At 42.8% G+C, this 19173-nt stretch overlaps 1 protein-coding gene across 1 annotated transcript in view; it reads left to right on the top strand.

Annotated features, from left to right (window-relative positions):
• Positions 1 to 19173, top strand: part of EHHADH (enoyl-CoA hydratase and 3-hydroxyacyl CoA dehydrogenase) — a gene marked incomplete at both ends in the record, with an annotated part of 53241 nt that overhangs the window by 27079 nt on the left and 6989 nt on the right. Inside the window, one exon of the mRNA XM_080696877.1 lies at positions 518 to 618. Within this exon, the coding sequence (XP_080553003.1) occupies positions 518 to 618 (101 nt within the window). The remainder of the gene's footprint in view (positions 1 to 517; positions 619 to 19173) is intronic.

The following is a 19173-nucleotide window of genomic DNA, read 5'->3' on the forward strand; positions in this document are numbered from 1 at the left end:
CACTACTTTTTTTTTCTTCTTTTTTTGGTGGTACTGGGGATTGAATCCAGAGCCAGCATTCTACTTCTGAGCTACATACATCCCTAGCCCTCTATGAGCACTTGTATTATTATTATTATCTGACAATCATCATCTTTTATATTTCTAAAGAGATTTATAGGTTATAAAGTGCTTCTATAGATATATACAGGATATAAAGAGAATATATTGTCTCTACTTAATACTCAGAATCACTGAGGCAAGCAGTATTATTTTCATTTGTCAATGAAGAAATTGTGGTCTCGGTACAGTTCTTCAGGGTCAGACAGTAAAAAGTAGAGCTGTAGCCTGCATTCAAGGTTTCTGGCTATGTCTGCATGATCTTTCTACTCTAGCCAACGTGGTTCTTATTCATTTCACTCAATAGTAGATGTTTATAGCCAGGCAAGACAATCTTTCCTCCTGGAGAAAGTCATGCTCTTACTTAAATCTCATTGTTCTTTTATTCATTTTGTTTTGTTTGTTTTGTTTTAGGAAGACATATTTTGGCAGGTGAAGCACTCAAGCTGGGTATTCTGGATGAAGTTGTGAACTCAGACCCAGTAGAAGAAGCAATCAAGTTTTCCCAGAGAATTTTAGGTAAGAAGATAATGACAAAAATAGCACAAGATTAGAAAAAACTAAATGTTTTAATATAAAACTCTCTAAATATCTTATGGAGCATCCATATGATGAGAATATGATACAATTTAAAAATGAATGTACTATGCCGGGCGTGGTGGAGCACGCTTGTAATCCCCGCACTTGGGAGGCTGAGACAGGAGGATCGCACAGGTTCAAAGCCAGCCTCAGCTACTTAGTGAGGTTCTCAGCAACTTAGTGAGACCCTGTTTCCAAATAAAATAGAAAATGTGTCTGGGAGTATAGCCCGGAAGTAGAACGCCTCTGGGTTCCACCCCTAGTACCACCAAAAAAAAAAAAAAAAAAAAAAAAAAAAAGAATGTACTAATATGACATAAGTGCCATGATATATTGTACTATTTAGTGGGAGAAAAAAAAGGATGATTGTGGTGGTTTGCCACTGCTACAGTAAAAAGGGTGATGGGTAGAATGTATAAATGAGGAAAATAGATAAATGTGCCTGTTGGTCTATGCACAAAATATTTCTGGTCGGCCTCACAAGAAACAGAGTGGCTGCCTCTGGGAACTGAGCTGGTCAACCAGAAGAGCACGTTAAAGAAGACTTTTTACAGCGTATCTGCTGTACCTTTGGGTGTGTTTGTTTTTTAATCACATGAGTGTTTTTCCTCTTAAGAAATAAAATTAAAGCTGGATGTGGTGGCCCACACCTGTAATCCTAGTCCTTGGGAGGCTGAGACGGGAGGATTTCAGGTTCAAAGTCAGCCTCAGCAAGTTAGTGAGGCTCTCAGAAATGTAGTGAGACCCTGTTTCCAAATAAAAACTAAAATAGGGCTGGGGTATAGCCTGGAAGTAGAAGGCCCCTGGGTTTCACCCCCAGTACCAAAACCAAAACAAAACTAAACTGATGGAATTAAAGCTGAAGCACACAGGTGCACATGCATGTTCCAGCCCACAGGGGCCAGGCTCTGTGCTCCCTGCTTAGGCTGTCACCTCACCAGCTTCTTTCTCAGCACAGTGAGTGTCCCTCTCCAGGGCTTCTGACTTCACAGACTCAGGATGTTTTAAACTATTAGTGTTCCTTTAGTGGTACTCCTGGAGTTTGCTTACTTGCTTATTTTTTGGATTTTAAATGGTTCCTTTTTTCATCCTATGGAGGTTGCCAAAGGAAATAATTGGGTGGAGTGCTGAGCTACAAGCAGAATGGACTATGTGCTGGTCTCCCACTAGGTGGCAGTAAAGGCTTAGGGTCCGCCCCAGGTGTTGATTTGGAAAGTCATTGTTTAGCAGACACCTAACACTTCTTGAAGTCATCTTTCTCTGTTATGCTGTCTCAATGTAATGGTAAGGCTGCACTGGGGAGGGGAGGCTCTGTGGGGAGAAAATACTGTTGACTCCTATAGAAAGCCAGGCAGAGTAAGTCCTTGCCCAAGTGGAAAGGGATTCCCGGCTGTCTTCGGGTCTGCATCACTTCCTCCTGAGAGGCCGCTTGTTTTGTTTGTTGACTCCGAGCAAAGAATCTTTGCTTTGGGGAGTCCCTAAATCTTCCTTCCTTCCTATTTTTTTGTTTGTTTTTTGCCCTGGGGCTCTAGACAGACCAACGTCTATACTTCAGCCTGATGTTTTAGTATGTAGAACTCAATTTGGATAGCAAAGTTACTTTAAGAAATAGATGAGGAGCCGGGCGTGGTGGGGCACGCTTTTAATCCCCGCGCTTGGGAGGCGGAGACCCGAGGATCGCGCAGGTTCCCGAAGCCAGCCGCGCTGGCTTAAGAGACCCTGTTTCCAAATAAGAAGTATAAAATAGGTCTGGGAATGTAGCCCGGAGGTAGAAGGGTTTCGAAAGAAAGAGAGAAAGGAAGGAGGAGGGAGGGAGGGAAGGAAGGAAGGAAAAGAAATAGATGAGGAGCCAGGCATGGTGGCTCACACTTGTAATCCCAGCAATTTGGGAGGCTGAGACAGAAGGATCACTGTTCGCAGACAGCCTCAGCTACTTAATGAGGCCGTTTGCAACTCAGTGAGACCCTGTTTCAAAATCAAGAATAATAAATAGGGCTGGGGGTATAGCTTGGAGATAGAATGTCCCTGGGTTCCATCCCCAGTGCTGCAAAAGAGAAAGAAAGAAAGGAAGGAAGAAAAGAAACATAATCTAGCATACTTACAAAATGATTTGGTTTTAATTTTTTATTCATTTCAGGTTTTAAATTAATTTTCATTGATTAAAAATTTTAATTTATAAAGCAAAAATGTCTCAACAACATTACAGAGTTTGTCCACTTGGTGGCATCCAGATATTGTGGCATCATCTGCTTTCAAACAATGCTTCCAGTTTTAAGTGTTCTAATGGTTCTGGCTTTGGACAATTTCATATAATTTTATTAAATTATAATCATGCACAATATATATAGATATATGAAATTGCTTGTGATACAAATATATTTAAAATAATAAATTTACAAGGCTTGTAGTATCTCAGTGGTACAGTGTTGCCTAGCATGTGCAAGATCCTTGGTTCAATCCTCAACACCACACACAAAAAACGCTACCTTTATCTATCTACCTATCTATATAAATTTCCCTGTATTTGACCATTCTAGTTGTACAGAGCATATATATGAATATATACAATAATCAAAAGATAATAAGCACAAAAGAAACAAAGGTGGCCTTCCACCAAAATTTCATAAACAAGTTTTGCGCTTTTGTTTTAGTTTTTTCCAAGAATATCATGTTAATTTTCTCAAACACTTCTAAATTGATTCTTTTTTCCTTATTTTTAAGCTTTATTTATCTTGTAGATCTTTGTGATTGTAAAGTCAGGCAGTTCTCTGGACCAAACATAATGGAGGATGACTCCTCAGGACTTCACTGAAGTATAGTTTACACTCAATAAAATTCATCAGTTGGGCATGGTGATACATGCCTATAGTCTCAACTGAGATAGGAGGGTTGCAGGTTCATGACCAGCCTCAGCAAATTAAAGAGGTTCTTGGCAACTTAGTGAGACTCTGTTTCCAAATAAAAAATAAAATAGGGCTGGGTATAGCTCAGAGGCAGACTGTCCTTTGGTTCAATCCCCAGTACAACAGAAATATGAAGTCAAATAAATTTCATTCATGTGCCGGGCGTGGTGGCACACGCCTATAATCCCAGGACTTGGGTGGCTGAGACAAGAGGATTCCAGTTTCACAGCCAGCCTCAGCAACTGAGCAAGGCCTTCCCACCCCCAATTAGGACTGTGGGTGTAACTCAGAGGTAGCATGCCCCTGAGTTTAATCCCCAGTACCATAAAAATTTAATTAATCCATGCTAAGTGTAGTAATGTTGGTAATAGTGCACAGCTGTGTGCCCACAGCCACAATCGAGATAAAGTTTTATCATTCACCCAAAAAAAGTGTCCTCAGGCCTCCTTTTAGGAGATCCCCTACCTTTCCCTTGGCCACAGGCAACCACTGACCTTTCTGTTAGTATAGGTCTATGTTTTTTAGAATTTCATATAGATGGAATCATACATACGGTACGTTGTCTTTCATGTCTGGCTTCTTTCATGTAGCGTGATGTTTTTGTTTTTACATTCATAAATGTTGCATGTTTTAATATTTGGTTATTTTTTTTACTACTGAAATGTATTTCAAAGTATGGGTAAGCTCAAATTTCTTTACCTATCAGTTGGTGGACTTTTAAATTGTTTCCACTTGAAACTTCACAAATCTGCGTAACTGTATTATCCTTCCTCTTAGGTAAATACTTGAGAATGGTATTTCTGCTGCATTGTAAATTGTGTATGCTTTAAAACTTGACTAATGAAAAAACAATATTTATTTAAAAGTCATTAAATTTTAAGAAAAAATAGAAAAATAATAGGGTAAGATTGCATTTAAGCTCTCATTGTACTGCTTGTAATATATCCTATCTAAAGGGCAATTGGGCATTGATATTTTGAGGCTTGAAAGTACTCATAGTTTTGACTAAGTGTTTCTGTTCTTGGCAGTTTTGATATCATGGAAATATAAGGATTTGGACATTGTGATGATAATTGAAGCTTTATATTCTAAAATATTGAAAACAATTCAAATATCTAATTTTAGGGTATTAGTCACCTAAAAGATGATAGATCTCAATGAAGTAACTTCTTCATTCAGCATTAAATTTTCATTTTAAGCTGGGCGTGGTGGCACATCCCTATAATCCAGTACCTGTGAGGCTGAGCCAGGAGGAGAGCAGGTTCAAAGCCAGCCTTGGCAACTTAGAGAGACCCTTGGCAACTTAGTGAGACCCTATTCCAAAATAAGAAATAAATTGGTCTGGGGGTATAACTTGGAGGTAGAATACCTCTGAATTTCATCCGCAGTACCAAAAAAAAAACAAAAAACAAAAAACAAAAAACAAACCTTCCATTTTTAAAGAAAATTCAAAGACTTGGGAAAATGCTTACATATAGCATTAAGAAAACACCCAGATAGGAAATTTCACAAATGCATTTTATTTATGTACCCATTTGCATGAAGAAAACACTATGATGAAATTATTATTTTTGTGTGTGTGTGTGGTACTGGGGTTCCTGGAAGCCCTTCTACCTCTGGGCTATACTCCCAGACCTTTTTTTTTTTTTTTTTTTGGAAACAGGGTCTCTTAAGCCAGCATGACTGGCTTCAAACCTGTGCCATCCTCCTGTCTCTGCCTCCCAAGCGCAGGGATTACAAGCATGCACCACCACGCCCGGTTTATGATGAATTTTTAAATATGTAATGAATATGTACCTGTGAGGCTGAGCCAGGAGGAGAGCAGGTTCAAAGCCAGCCTAGAGAGGCCCTTGGCAACTTAGTGAGACCCTGTTCCAAAATGAGAAATAAAATTGGTCTGGGGGTATAACATTGTAATCTGCATTGTAATCTGCTATCATGTAGTTCAGAGATAGAAACATACATACACATAGTACTTGGTGTGCTTCCCCGCTCCTTCCCCTTCTCCATAGCTGATTTTGAGACTGGCATTAGTAATTTCACATATGTATATAACTTGTGACAGTGTTTCCCTCATTGATCCCCCAGTGCCACCCTCCTCTAGACCCCTCCATCACCCACTGGGGCTTCTCCTCCATTATCTACAGTCCCTCTTGTATCTAGACTCTGCCTTAGCCTATGGGAGAAAACTCATGATCCTTTTTGTGACTGGCTAATCTCACTTAATATAATGTTTTCCGGGTCCATCCATTTATAAGGAGTTAAAATAGATATTTATCAGAGATTTTATCAGGGTGGTAAGTAAGAAAGATCCTTGATTTTTTGGTTTTTTATTTTATTTATTTGTTTTTTTATTTTATTTTTTGTAATCATACATCACTTTGGAATATAAGACTTGAGAGGATATACAAGCACATATCATCCAATAAGCCCTCATCCAGTCCCCATCCCATTCCCTCCCTCTCCCTCAATCCCATACTTAATTGGTGATTATCTTTGATATAATTGTTTATGCACCTCATGAGTTTTAAAGAGATTCCATCCTCCCCCATTCCCTCCCCTCTGATTGGTCACCTTAATTGCCTCTCAATAGGGCCCTTTCTACTATTTGACCTCTTCCTGTTACCCCTTTTCTCCTAGTTCTTGCTAATTAGGGGAAGCATCTGGATTTTATTTTCTGTACTATTTCTCTGTGTATGCTGCATTGCAAGTACCAATCCCACTCTTGATGGGCCCAATAGTGGCCTGGCCACCTGGGGGACTCTGATCCCGACCTCACTGGCTCCAGCACCGGCCTTGCCTCATGGGAGGCCCCAATCCTGGCCTCGCTTGCCCCCGCACCGAACTAACCCCTTAGCTGGCTCCACTCCCAGCCTCAGAGGCCCCAGCACCGACCTAGCCTCACGACAGGCTCCGATCTCAGTCTCGCTGACCCTGGCACCGGCCTAACCCCTCGACAGGCTCTTATCCTGGTCTCGCAAGTCCCAGCTCCATCCTTGCCTCATGGCAGTTTCCAATCCCAGCCTCGCTGGCCCTTGCACTGGCCTTACCCCTGGGCTGAGTCCGATCCCAGCCTCGGAGGTCCCAGAACCGGTCTTGCCTCACGGCAGGCTCCGATCCCGACCTCGCTGGCCCCGGCACCGGCCTAACCCCTTGGCAGGCTCCTATCCAGGCCTCGGAGGCCGCAGCACCGGCCTTGCCTCACAGCAGGCTCCGATCCCGGCCTCGATGGCCCCGGCACTGGCCTAACCCCTCGGCAGGCTCTGATCCCGGCCTTGGAGGCCTCAGCACCGGCCTTGCCTCTCGGCAGGCTCTGATCCCAGCCTCACTGGCTCCGGCACTGGCCTAACGCATCAGCTGGCTCCAATCCCGACCTTGGAGGCCCCAGCACCAGCCTTGCCTCACGGCTGGCTCCGATCCCTGTCTCACTGACCCTGGCACTGGACTAACCACTCGGCAGGCTCCAATTCCAGCCTCGGAGGCCCTAGCACCGGCCTTGCCTCATGGCAGGCTCCAATCCCAGCCTCGTTGGCCCCGGTACCAACCTATCCCCTCGGCAGGCTCTGATTCCGGCCTTGAAGGCCCCATCACCTGCCTTGCCTCACGGTAGGCTCTAATCCCAGCCTTGTTGGCCCTAGCACCAGCCTCACCCCTCAGCAGGCTCCGATCCGAGCACCCTGTTCACCCAGCAGGTTGTTCCACGTTCCCGAGGGTGCGTGGTGGTAGTATTCTGCCTCTGAGGTAATTTCTTCAAAAGTTCCAGGTGTATTACATCAGATCTCTGCCTCCCCTGAGTACTTGCTGCTGCCGATGCGACTGTCTGCACCATTTCAAATCTTTCCCAAGCTCATTTCCCATACTGCATAATGTCCAGTGTTCCTAAGCATGCACGACAGTAGCATTCGACCTTTGGGGGTAATTTCTTCAGAGGATCAGGGTGGGTTGGATCAGATGTCTGCCTCTCCTAAATACAAGTCTCCACCCCCATTTCAGCCACTGCTGCTGCCACTGCCTTCCTCCTAGGTCTCCGCTAGTCTCTCTCCTTACAGGTGATGTCCAGGATTCTTAACGATGTAGAAAAGCAGTAGTCCTCCTTCACGGGGAATTTTTCCAAATGTTCCAGTTCAGATGGATATGTTTTGTCTGCATCTCCAATATTCTAGCTGCCACCGCGGCCATCTTAACCCCTCTCAAATATTTTTTTCTTTTTTTTCTTTTTTAATTTATTTTTTTTATTGGTGCACTGTATTCATACATCATAATGGGATTTAAAAAAAAAAAACTTTTGTAGACATACATGCACACATCGCCCAATTAGCCCCTACCAGATCCCCACCCCGTTCCCTCCCCATCCCTCCTTCCCATGCTTGGCTTAATGGTTGACATCTAGTATTATAGCAATTTATCCAAAATTAACAATGATAATCTCACATAACAGTTTCATTTGTCTGATACCAAGCTTTTGATGACTTAAAGATAACATTTCAATATTTCTTTTTGCTTTCTTTCTTACCAGAGAGTATTTTTTCTTTCTTTTTTTTTTTTTTTGGTGAAACTATCATACATTTATTTATTTTTCAGAAAAAAATCTATCCTAATGTGGAATATGGACTCTAGATACCCAAAATGATCTTGAAAAAGAACAAAGCTAGAAGATGTATATTTTCTGATTTCAAACCATATAAAGCTACAATAATTGAAACAATATAGTACTGTTCTAAAGGCAGATATATAAACCATTGGAGTTTAATAAAAGCCTAGAGATAAAATTCTTCCATATATTGTCAAGTTATTTTTGACAAGGTTTCCACGAACATTTGGTGGAGGAAATAATAATCTTTTAACTAAATATTGTTGAAAAATAATAATTACATGAAAAAGAATAAAATTGGACCCTTAACCTAACACATATACAAATATTAACTCAAAATAGATAAAAGACCTAAATATAAATCTTAAGACTATAAAATTTTAGAAGAAAATCTGGGTCATTAAACCTTACAACATTGAAATTGGCAATGATTTCTTGGATATGATTTCAGTGGCACAAGCAACAGAAGGGTTAACAAACTCCCTAAATATTAAAAAAATATTGTATATCCAAAGACAAGGTAAACAGAGTTAAAAGTTACTGATAGAATGGGATAAAATATTTCCAAATGCTATATCTGAAGGTATATTAATATTCCAACTAGAAATCCTAAAAATTAGCATCAATAAAAGCAAACAATACAATTTAAAATAGGTAAAAGACTAACATAAATAATGTATCTCCACAGATAACCAATCTTAGTTGTCTGTTGGATGGAAAATCTTGTTTCTCTGGTTCTGGTGTGTGTTACCTATTTCTTCTTTGTAGTTAATCTCTTTGAGTATTTTCTCTAGCGCTGGTTTTGAAGACATAAATTCCTTCAGTTTCTGTTTGTCATGGAAGCTTCTTATTTTTCCATCTAATTTGATAGAAAGTTTTGCTGGGTAGGAAATTTTTGGCTGGAAGTTGTTTTCTTTCAGAGTTTGGAATATGTAACTCCAAGCCCTTCTGGCTTTCATGACTTGGTTTGGGAAGTCTGGAGTGATTCTAATTGGTTTGCCTCTGAATGTCACTTGGCCCTTTGTGTTTGTTGCCTTTAAGATTCTCTGCTTGGCTTCCACATTGGTCATTTTGACAATTATGTGGCGTGGGGATCCTCTTCTCCGATCCTGTCTAAAGGGAGTTCTATAAGTTTCCTGGACCTGTGTATCGACCTCTTGCTCTATGTTTGGAAAATTTTCTGCTATTACTTCCTTGAAGAGATTGTTGATCTTTTTGGTTTCACCTTCTTTTCCCTCCTCTATTCCAATTATTCTTAGGTTAGCTCTCTTAAAATGGGCCCATATTCCTTCAATGTCAGATTCCTGCTGTCGGGGTTTTTTTTCTAAATTAGAAACTATGCGTTCATTTTTGGAGTGATCATCTTCTAAGAGCAAGATTCTATTCTCCATGTGGTCTAATCGGTTGTTTGTGCTTTGAATTGAGGCCTTTACTTCATTAATTGCATCCTTTATCTCTCTTTGGCTCTCTCTGAATTCTTTTCGAAACACCTCTATTATTTCTACAGTTATTTTCCAGATTTGATCTTCTAGAAATCTCTGAATTTCTGTTTTATCGGGTTCTGATGTTGTGGTGTTGTGGGCATTCATTGCTCCATTGTTATTCCTCTTTCCCATGATTTTGGAAGTTTGTGCCTTCTCTGGGTTCTTCCCTTGGGTCACTACGATTTCACTTAAGGTGCTCTGGATCTCGAGTCTGTGGTATCTCAGTCTCCACTACTCCTTTACTGGGTTGTATCGCAGAGTCTCAGACCCAGGGAGTCGATAGAGGCTGCTTTAGACCATGGGGGGGTGCCAGGTTGGGCGTTCTCCTATGGTGTGATATCTCTGCCACCGCCACTCCCCCACTGGGTCAAGTCCCTGGGAGTACAGTACTGGGATTTCTCCTCTAGGGGCCGCAATTTGACTCACTGTTGTTGAGTGCGCAGATAGAGCTGTACTGGACTCGGTGAATTCTCTGCTGCTGCCGCCAGTGGCATATGGCGCCACTGCCACGCCCTCGGCCGTGCGGCTGGCGTATTTCTTCTCTGGTTTTGCGCTCTGCTCTGAGTCCCTGCAGGGTGTGCTGAGCCCAGCCACTGGGAGCTTTAGATGCTTCCTGCGCTGAAAAATCTGCTGAATCCCTCCTGACTGTTCTGCAGTGGCTCACCTCAGCTCGCTGTCTATCGCTCCTCTCTGGAGCCTGGTGGGCTGTTGAGTGTGTTGGTCTGGAGCCGTCTGGTGAATTTGCCGCTGCCGCCAGCAGTAAGGCGCTGCTGCCGCATCCTTGGGCATGAGGCCGGCATATCTCCTCTGTGGCTCTGAGCTCCGTTCTGAGTCCTCCTCCTCTCTGGAGCCTGGTGCTGCAAGGAAAGATGTTGCCCGCCGCTCCGTGCCGCGGCTCCAGCCGCAGCACTGCGATCTGGTTTCTTTCTGTGTCTTGTTTTTCAGCCCTCTTTTTCTGTATCCCTTGTAATTACATTTTTTGTTTCTCTGCTGATGGTGTTTTCTGACTATGAAAGGCGCTGATTTTGTAGTAATAGAGATTGGTTGTTAGCGGGGCTCGTAAGCCCCGCTTTTCTCCGTCACCATCTTCCCGGAAGTCCTATTTTTTTTTTCTTTTCCCTTTTTTTGTGTTTGTCTTAAATAAGAGAAGAATATGTAGTTTGGGGAGGATGTGGTATCAGGCACTCCATAGCGATGAAAAAAATTTTTTTTTCTTTCCGGGTGTGTGGGGGGGGTCGCCTAAGGGTGCCCCACCAGCACCCGCCCACCCGCCCAGGTCGGGGCTTTGCAGCCTGGACCTCTGGGTCCTTCCAGGTGTGTGGGGGATCGCCTAAGGCTGCCCTGCCGGCACCTGCCCACCCGCCCGGGGTCGGGGCCTTGCGGCCCAGACCTCCGGGTCCTTCTGGGTGGGGGGCTCACCTAAGGGTGCCCCACCCGTGCCCACCCACCCGCCCAGGGTCAGGGCCTTGTGGCCCGGACCTCCAGGTCCTCGATCCTTGATTTTTTTTAAATATTGATCTTAGAGCGGGCGTGGTGGCGCACGCTTGTAATCCCAGCATTCAGGAGGCTGAGACCTGGAGGATCGCAGTTCATGGACAGCCTCAGCTACTTAGTGAGGCCCTCTGCAACTCAGTGAGACCCTGTTTCAAAATAAACAATAAAAAATAGGGCAGGGGGGTGTAGCTTGGAGGTCAAATGCCCCTGGGTTCCATCCCTAGACCCGCAAAAAAAAAAAAAAAATTTTTTTTTGATCTTTTCTTAGTATCTGAGTCATTAAATTAACCAAAAGAAAGTCATTAAATTGACCAAAAGGAAGTCCTGGTCAGCATAGAAGATGTGTGGTGTGATTGAGAAGTGGCCTCAGGACTGCATGTTCAAAGACAGGTGGACCAAACATGTCTCCATTTGGGGCCTTATTTTCTTCATCAATAATCATTAAGAAAAAGGTTCCAGCTGGACATGGTGGCGCACACCTGTTATCCCAGTACTTGGGAGGCTAAGGTAGGATGATCCCAGGTTCCAAGCAAGCCTTAGCAACTTAGCTGGACTCTGTTTCAAAATTTTTAAAAAGTAAAAAATGGTTGGGGACATAGCTCAGAAGTACAATGCCCCTGGTTTCAATCCCCAGGACCCCCCTAAAAAAAAACGTTCTACAAAATTAGTTGGTTTTAAACCATATTCTGAGAACATAAAGGCTACAGTGGTTGGGTTCCTAGGGTGTGGTCCTTGCTACGCCCTGCGTATCTCCCCTGAATCTGATTTGGAGTTTAGTCATTAGAATCATGTGAAACTCTAGTACTTTCACTGTTCATTTTTTAAACGAGTACCACTTTAAAATAAAAACCCTATGCTCTCTTGGTGCTGCTGCTTCGTCATAGATAAATTTAGAGATATAAAGGAAGAGGGCAGACCCACAAAGGACAGACTCGGGGCCTTACCTACACTTGCCATTCATTACTTCACAACATTCTTAGTTTAGTGTTGCCTATTTCTTTGCCTTTACTTTTTTTCACTTTCATTTTAGGTCTTGTGCTTTTCGTGCTTCCCTGCCTTTCTTTTTTCTTTGTTTGCTTTAAATATAGCTGTTAATACATGATCACTTGGATAAACAAAATTGATATATTGACTTGATGGACAGTTCCACAACAATCTAATGCATCAGTTAATATTAAATATAATTCATGCTGAGCATGGTGGTGCACACCTATAATCTAATTACTTGAAAGTCTGAGACAGGAAGATTGCAGGTTTGAGTCCAGCCACTCAGCAAGACCCCGTTTCAAAATAAAATAAGAAAAATAAAATAGGACTGAGGGTGTAGATTGGAGTAAAAATGCCTTTGGGTTCAATCTCCAGTTTCTAAATAAATAAATAAACAAACATTTATTACAAATAAATGCATACATAAGTATAAATTCATACTTCTTGAAGCTAGTGCAATTGTCTTTTTTTTTTTTTTTTTTTTGGTGATACTGGGGTTCCTGGAAGCCCTTCTACCTCCGGGCTACACTCCCAAACCTATCTTATATTTTTGAAACAGGGTCTCTTACGCCAGCGCGGCTGGCTTCGAACCTGCGCGATCCTCCTGTCTCCACCTCCCAAGCGCGGGGATTACAAGCGTGCGCCACCACACCCGGCCAGTGCAATTGTCTTGATGTGAAACATTGGTCTCTAACTTAGTGTATATCAGAATCTTTAGCCAGCTTAAAACATAGGTTGCAGCTGGGCATGGTGGCGCACGCTTCTAATCCCAGAATTTGGGAGGCTGAGCCAGGAGGATTGAGGTTCTGGGACAGCTTCAGCTACTACTTAGTGAGTAGCTCTACCCCTGCAACTCAGTGAGATCCTGTTTCAAAATAAAGAATAAAAAACCGGGCTGAGAGTGTAGCTCAGAGATAGAATGCCCCTGGGTTCCATCCCTAGTACCGCAAAAACCAAAACAAACAAACAAAAATAAAAGATTGCAGGGCTCTAACTCATTACTCTCTGACTCAGTACATGTAGGGTAAGGACCAAGAATTCACATCTCTAACAAATGTCTACTTAATGTTAATGTTGTGATCTAGGGACCATGCTTTGAGAACCACTGGTGTAGTGAGAAAAAGGGTAAGATAACTTTTACTGGCTTTGACTTTTCCTAATGGCATGCAAGCACCACCTACAGCCTGAAAGATATCAGTTAGTCATTTATGAAAAGCATGGTTAAAAAGCAACATGACTTCAGGGAATGGCAGCATACACCTGTAATCCCAGTACTTGGGAGGCTGAGATAGGAAAATTGCAGGTTCGAGACCAGCCTTGGCAATTTAGTGAGACTCTCAGCAATCTAGCAAGATGCTATTTCATAACATAAAATAAAATAAAGCTGGGGGTGTAGCTCAGAGGTAGAATGCCCCTGGGCTCAATTTCTAGGAATACACACACACACACACACACACACACACACGCTAAAACAACAACAACAAAAACCCCACATGACTTTTGTGACATATGAATGACACTTAATTTTAAAAATGTATGCAAAATATTTTATGTTCCCTTTTTCCATTTGGAAAAACATCCCACTAATTCAGTCTGTTCCCATATCCACTACTCAAATGTTGAGTCAAACGAACAAACAAAAACAAAAGGAAAAGATTAAGAAGACTTACTTGTTTTCCCCATCCTACAGGAGAGGAGGGAGGGCAGTTTCCAGTGGTCAATATTCAGTCAGCACTTCTGGAACAAATTGTGGGTAGGAAGGGCGGTCAGGAGGTTACATATCCACTACTGTGTTTTGGGAAGTAGCAGCAGATGTCTCCACAAACTTAACACCGTATCCTGGAGTGTTGGCTTCAGAAGCTAATTGGCTTTACACATCCTAATTTTCTTGTTATACAAACCCTCCCAGACTTCAGTGCAGTAGATTTAACAAAGGAACACAGAATTCCTTGGCCAAAACAAATTGTTTTGACTCAGCTGGGGAGAGGAGGGTCCTGTAAAAGGCCATGTATTTGTGCTTCCACATTATCAGCAGCCTGCTTGTTCCTAGACTAAGAATTCTTAGTTCTCATGTGTGTGTTTCTGGTGTGAAGCTGAAAGCCAGTGCTGTTCTTCAAAGATCAAGAGCTGTAGCTCTCTGCCCACCTTTCTAGCAGGAAAGGACCCCGAGAACATCCAAACAGGACCTTCAACTCAGGAAATGGATGTTCTCTTTCGTCTCTGTGAGGAACCCTGGCCTTGTTTCCGTGGCTGTGCTGGGCTGTGTTAGCCATTTCTAACAACTCCAATTCTGCCCAAAGGCCTTGGTCTATTTGTTCATTTGTATTTGTGGCTTTGAAAACATCTTAGTGGTTTCCATGGTCTTCCTCCTCAGTTTATTTTTTGCTCTTTATAATTTATTTTTACTCTCTGTGAACATTGCTATGACTCATTTCTATTTCTATTTCAAAAGAGCAGAATGACCCTGTCTCGTGGAAGAGGCCTAAGGCCACATCCATGTTGAGCGGGTGGCCTCCTTGGTGCCCGTGACCACACAGTTGTTCTGTCTGCCCTTTGCAGAGCCTCGAGGATCAGGCAGCATACTGCAGATGAGGTTAGGAAGGTGACAGTCCTTTGTGTCTGAGGAAGAGATTTCTGTGAACTGTGGTGTTGAGTCTCTTATGCTTAGGCAGAATCTTTGCCTATCAGGTTCACAAAAGGGAGCAGGGGAAATAGTCATCTTTTCCCTTCTTCAGAAGCATACTTCACTTAGTGTTTTATCAAAACTCGAATGTACCTCTAGAGTAGCTTGTAGAATTAAAACAAAGTTAATGTGAATGAGCTAAGGAAAGAATTTCGTTGTAATTCTTTTGTAATTCCACTGTGTGTATACTTGAATGTGGTTCCTCTCCTCCCCATCTTTCTGGGCAGCTAATGTTGGCTTGCTGAAATTTGCCTATTATGTAGGTACTTCTGAGTGACGGTATATTTTTTATTTACAGCTGTGTCGTAACATTATTAAAAACTTAGTAAGAGACTAAAATGACAGTTCTTAACATGGTCCATGGAAAACAAAGTTAAAGAATACCAAGTCCTTAAAACTGGATATAATGGTGCACACCTATAATCCCAGTTCTTGAGAAGCTGTGACAGAAGGATCGCAGGTTCACAGCCAGCCTCAGCAACTTAACCAGGCCCTCGGCGACTTAGTGAGACCATATTTCAAAATAAAAAATAAAAAATAGGGTTGGAGGTGTAGCTCAGAGGTAGGGCACCCCGGGTTCAATCTTCTTTACAACAAAATAATGCAGTCTTTTAAAAAGCTTTCTCTCTTTCCTAGTTTGAGTGCCTTTAAGACTACCAAGTGTAGAAGAAATACTTTCAAAACAACTCTCCCTGTAGAACCAAAAGGGGACTTCTGAATTTATTTTATAGTAATCAACGAGAGGTGGAAAATGATAGCTTCCTTCAGTTAGAGCCACAGCAAGAGAGGAAGGGAAGTGGAGCAGGGGAAACCTGTTGGCCGTGGTTGTGCCCAGAACAGACCTCACTGGTGAATGTACTTAGTTTGGCTCTACAGCTGGTCTGGACAAGTGTCTTAGGTAGCTCCCAGAATGCCACAGCCTGAGAGGTTCTGAGTTTGCCCAGGAAATAGAATTATGCTGATCAGAAATAATGATCACATACTATAAAGCAGACTTTTCTTTTTTTTTTTTTAAGGGATTGAACTGAGGTGGATTCTACCTCTGAGCTACACCCCCCAGTCCTTTGTATTGTGTGTGTGTGTGTGTGTGTGTGTGTGTGAGAGAGAGAGAGAGAGAGAGAGAGAGAGAGAGAGAGAGAGATAATGGAGATTAAACCCCCCCCCCAGGGACATTTTACCTCCCAGCTATACCACCAAGTCTCATTTTATTTTTATTTTGAAATAGGGTCTCGCGCTGGGCATGGTGGCGCATGCTTGTAATCCCCGCGTTTGGGAGGCAGAGACAGGAGGATCCCGCTGGTTCAGAGCCAGCCTTGCTGGCTTAAGAGACCCTGTTTCCAAATAAAAAATTGTCGCGACCCTAAGGCACTGACCAGCAGAGCCTAGGGAAGAAACACACGAACGCCGACTTGCTGATGAAGCTACTTCCTCTTTAATGCTTCCTCCTCCAATGCGCACAGCAGGCAAATATATATCAGTCTCATAACCCCTCCCTCATCGCTCCACCAACCCCAAGCTTCCCACAGCTAGGGCATGCACGTTTCTAACCCTCTCATAGGCGGGCTGGTGGTAGCACGAGGCGCTGCGTCACTGATCATCCATAGGGCACCTGATAGGGCTCACTGCGCAGGCTCAGGGCACCGCCAGCCTCGTGAGCCTCGTGAGCCTCGTGACTTGGCAACATGCCTAGGCGCCATCTTGAGCCACCGCCCCATCCCGGTCTAGCCGAACAGGCCCTGACAAAAAATATTAAAAAATAAGTCTGGGAGTGTAGCCCGGAGGTAGAAGGGCTTCCAAGAACCCCAGTACCAAAAAAAAAAAAAAAAAAAGAAAAGAAAAGAAAGAAAGAAAGAAAGAAAGAAGGAAGGAAAGAAAGAAAGAAGGAAATAGGGTCTCGCTAGGCTGATGAGTCTCACTACTTGCTGAAGCTGTCCTCGAACCTGTGATCCTCCTGTCTCAGCCTCCCAATTACTGGGATTACAGGTGTGTGCATCCACTTCTGAATATTATTGCTTTTGAAATAGGGTCTTGCTAATTTGTTGAGGCTTCACTAAGTAGCTAAGGCTGGTATTGAACCTGAGATCCTCCTGTCTCAGCATCCCAAGTACTGGGATGACAGGCTTGTGTCACCATGCCCAACTTTTCTGTTTTGTTAGCTCATTTTTCTTCTTCTTCTTCTTTTCAATCTCTGGCCTTGGAAAAACTTGCTTTAAAAAAACTGCAGCTATCTTTGACACAAATATGGTTGACATAATTCTCTGTTCTTGTACCTCCCAGGTCTATAGCTCAAAATCAGCTATTGGACTTTTAAAAGTAATCATGCCAGGGCACACCCCTAAAGATTTTTAACTTTGTAAACTCTTGAAAGAAATCTGTTGTGTACTGTACTGTTGGGAGGCAGCCCCAGGCATGGGAACGGCAGAAGTGGTGTCACAAAGACAGAACTCCAGCTCTGAGATGTGCCCGGTGCGTCTGTCCTGTGCCATGGCGTGGGTGACTCAGCAGGATGATTGCATCCCAACAGGACAACTCTGACTCTTTCCTCGTCCTCCTGCTTGTACTCACACTGTCCTCTCCCACTCTCTGCTCTTTCTTCCTTTTGGGCTGCAAGTGAATGAAATCAGCTGTAGGCTCTGCCAGGGCCCCTTCCTTCTTAGCCAACCTCGTCTTCCCACACATGGGAGGAGCAGGCCAACTCACTGCATAACTGAGCAAGTACCTCATGGGCCTGTGTGGATGCAGATTCCTCCAAAGGAGCAGGGTGCGCAGGGCCACATGCCGCTAACCACTGCCTTCCCTCCTTTCCTGCCTGTTGTTCTTACCATGTGGACACCACTCATTCTTCTCAACTCAGCAAATAATCAAGAATGAAGAAATATTCATGAGGCTGTGACACGAAGATAGCAGGTTTGAGGCCCAGCCTCAGCAACTTAGTGATACCTGTTTAAAAAACAAAAAACAAGCCAGCATGGTGGAGCATGCTAGTAATCCCAGAATTTAGGAGGCTGAGACAGGAGGATTGTGGTTCATGACCAGCCTCAGCTACTTAGGCCCTTTGCAACTCAGTGAGACCCTGTTTCAAAATAAAGAATAAAAAATAGGGCTGGAGGTGTAGCTTGAAGGTAGAATGCCCCCTGGGTTCCATTCCAACTACCACAAAAAATAAATAAATAAATAAGTAAATAAATAAATTTTAAGAAAATGACCTGGGGGTGTAGTTCAGAGGTAGAATGCTCCTAGGTTCAGTCCTCAGTACCAAAGGGGAGAGGGGATTCTTGCCTTGCAGCTTTTACAAAAAGAGGATGAGACGATATATAATGTCTCATGGACATGATGACATCCACGCCATACACACACCTCCTGGACACACCTTCACACACTAATGCCAGACAGGCTCACAGTTATAGCTCTCTGAAATGGAGCCGCATTAGAGGCTCTCAGGGCTTTTGTCTAAATAGCTAAGACATACATTTTTCATATTAAGGTTTGTTCTTGAGACAGTAGTACTTTTAGAAAATAGTTTCTGTAAGAGCTGAATTTTGGTAGCTGTAATTTATCACACTTATTCTTTTATGTAAACTTTACAATAGTTCTGTTGAATTATTGAGTAAAATATATAACCTTAAGTATTCTGATTAGATTTTCCTGCATTGTCCATATGGAAACTAGTTATAGTTTTATGCTTTTATGCATGGGGGGTCTTTCTTCATTAAGGTCTGGTTTTATGCTCTTTTTTTGTTAGAGGTATCTTCTGAAAGATCTTATGCTGCTCTTGATGGATTCATTTCTAGATATACTTTAACAATTTCAATGAAGAATAATTTGCTGTGTAGCGTTCTGACACTATTTCCATGAATCAGTTTTAAAATTTGCTCACTTCTACAAAAAGTTCTTTCTTGTGCATTATACCTAACTCCCCACACAAACCCTGAGACCTAGATGACCACCAATTTCTTTTATTGTTCTATATCTATGTATTTGTCTTTTGTGGACATTAAGTAAAAATGACATCCTACACCATGTGATTTCTCCCCCGCTCTGGCTTCTTGCAGTGAGCACGGTGCTTCGAAGCTCGTGTCTTGCAGCTGTGTCAGTGGTCTGCTTCTTTTTAATGCTGCATAGTATTCTGGTAAAGCTGTCTGTACATACCACACATCTTTACCCACTCAGCAGTTGGTGGACATTGGGTTGTTTCCAGTTTCTGCTATCATGAATAAGTTTGCTATGAATACTCGCAAAGTTTGTGTGGACATATGCTTCCGTTTCTCTTGGGTAGACTCCTCGGAGTGAAATTTCTGGGTGGAACAGTAATTTTAAGAAACTCTCAAATAATTTTCCAAAGTACTGTTTTAC

This window comes from Muscardinus avellanarius, assembly GCF_963383645.1.
Source record: "Muscardinus avellanarius genome assembly, chromosome: 5".
In the NCBI taxonomy this organism is placed as follows: Eukaryota; Metazoa; Chordata; class Mammalia; order Rodentia; family Gliridae; genus Muscardinus; species Muscardinus avellanarius.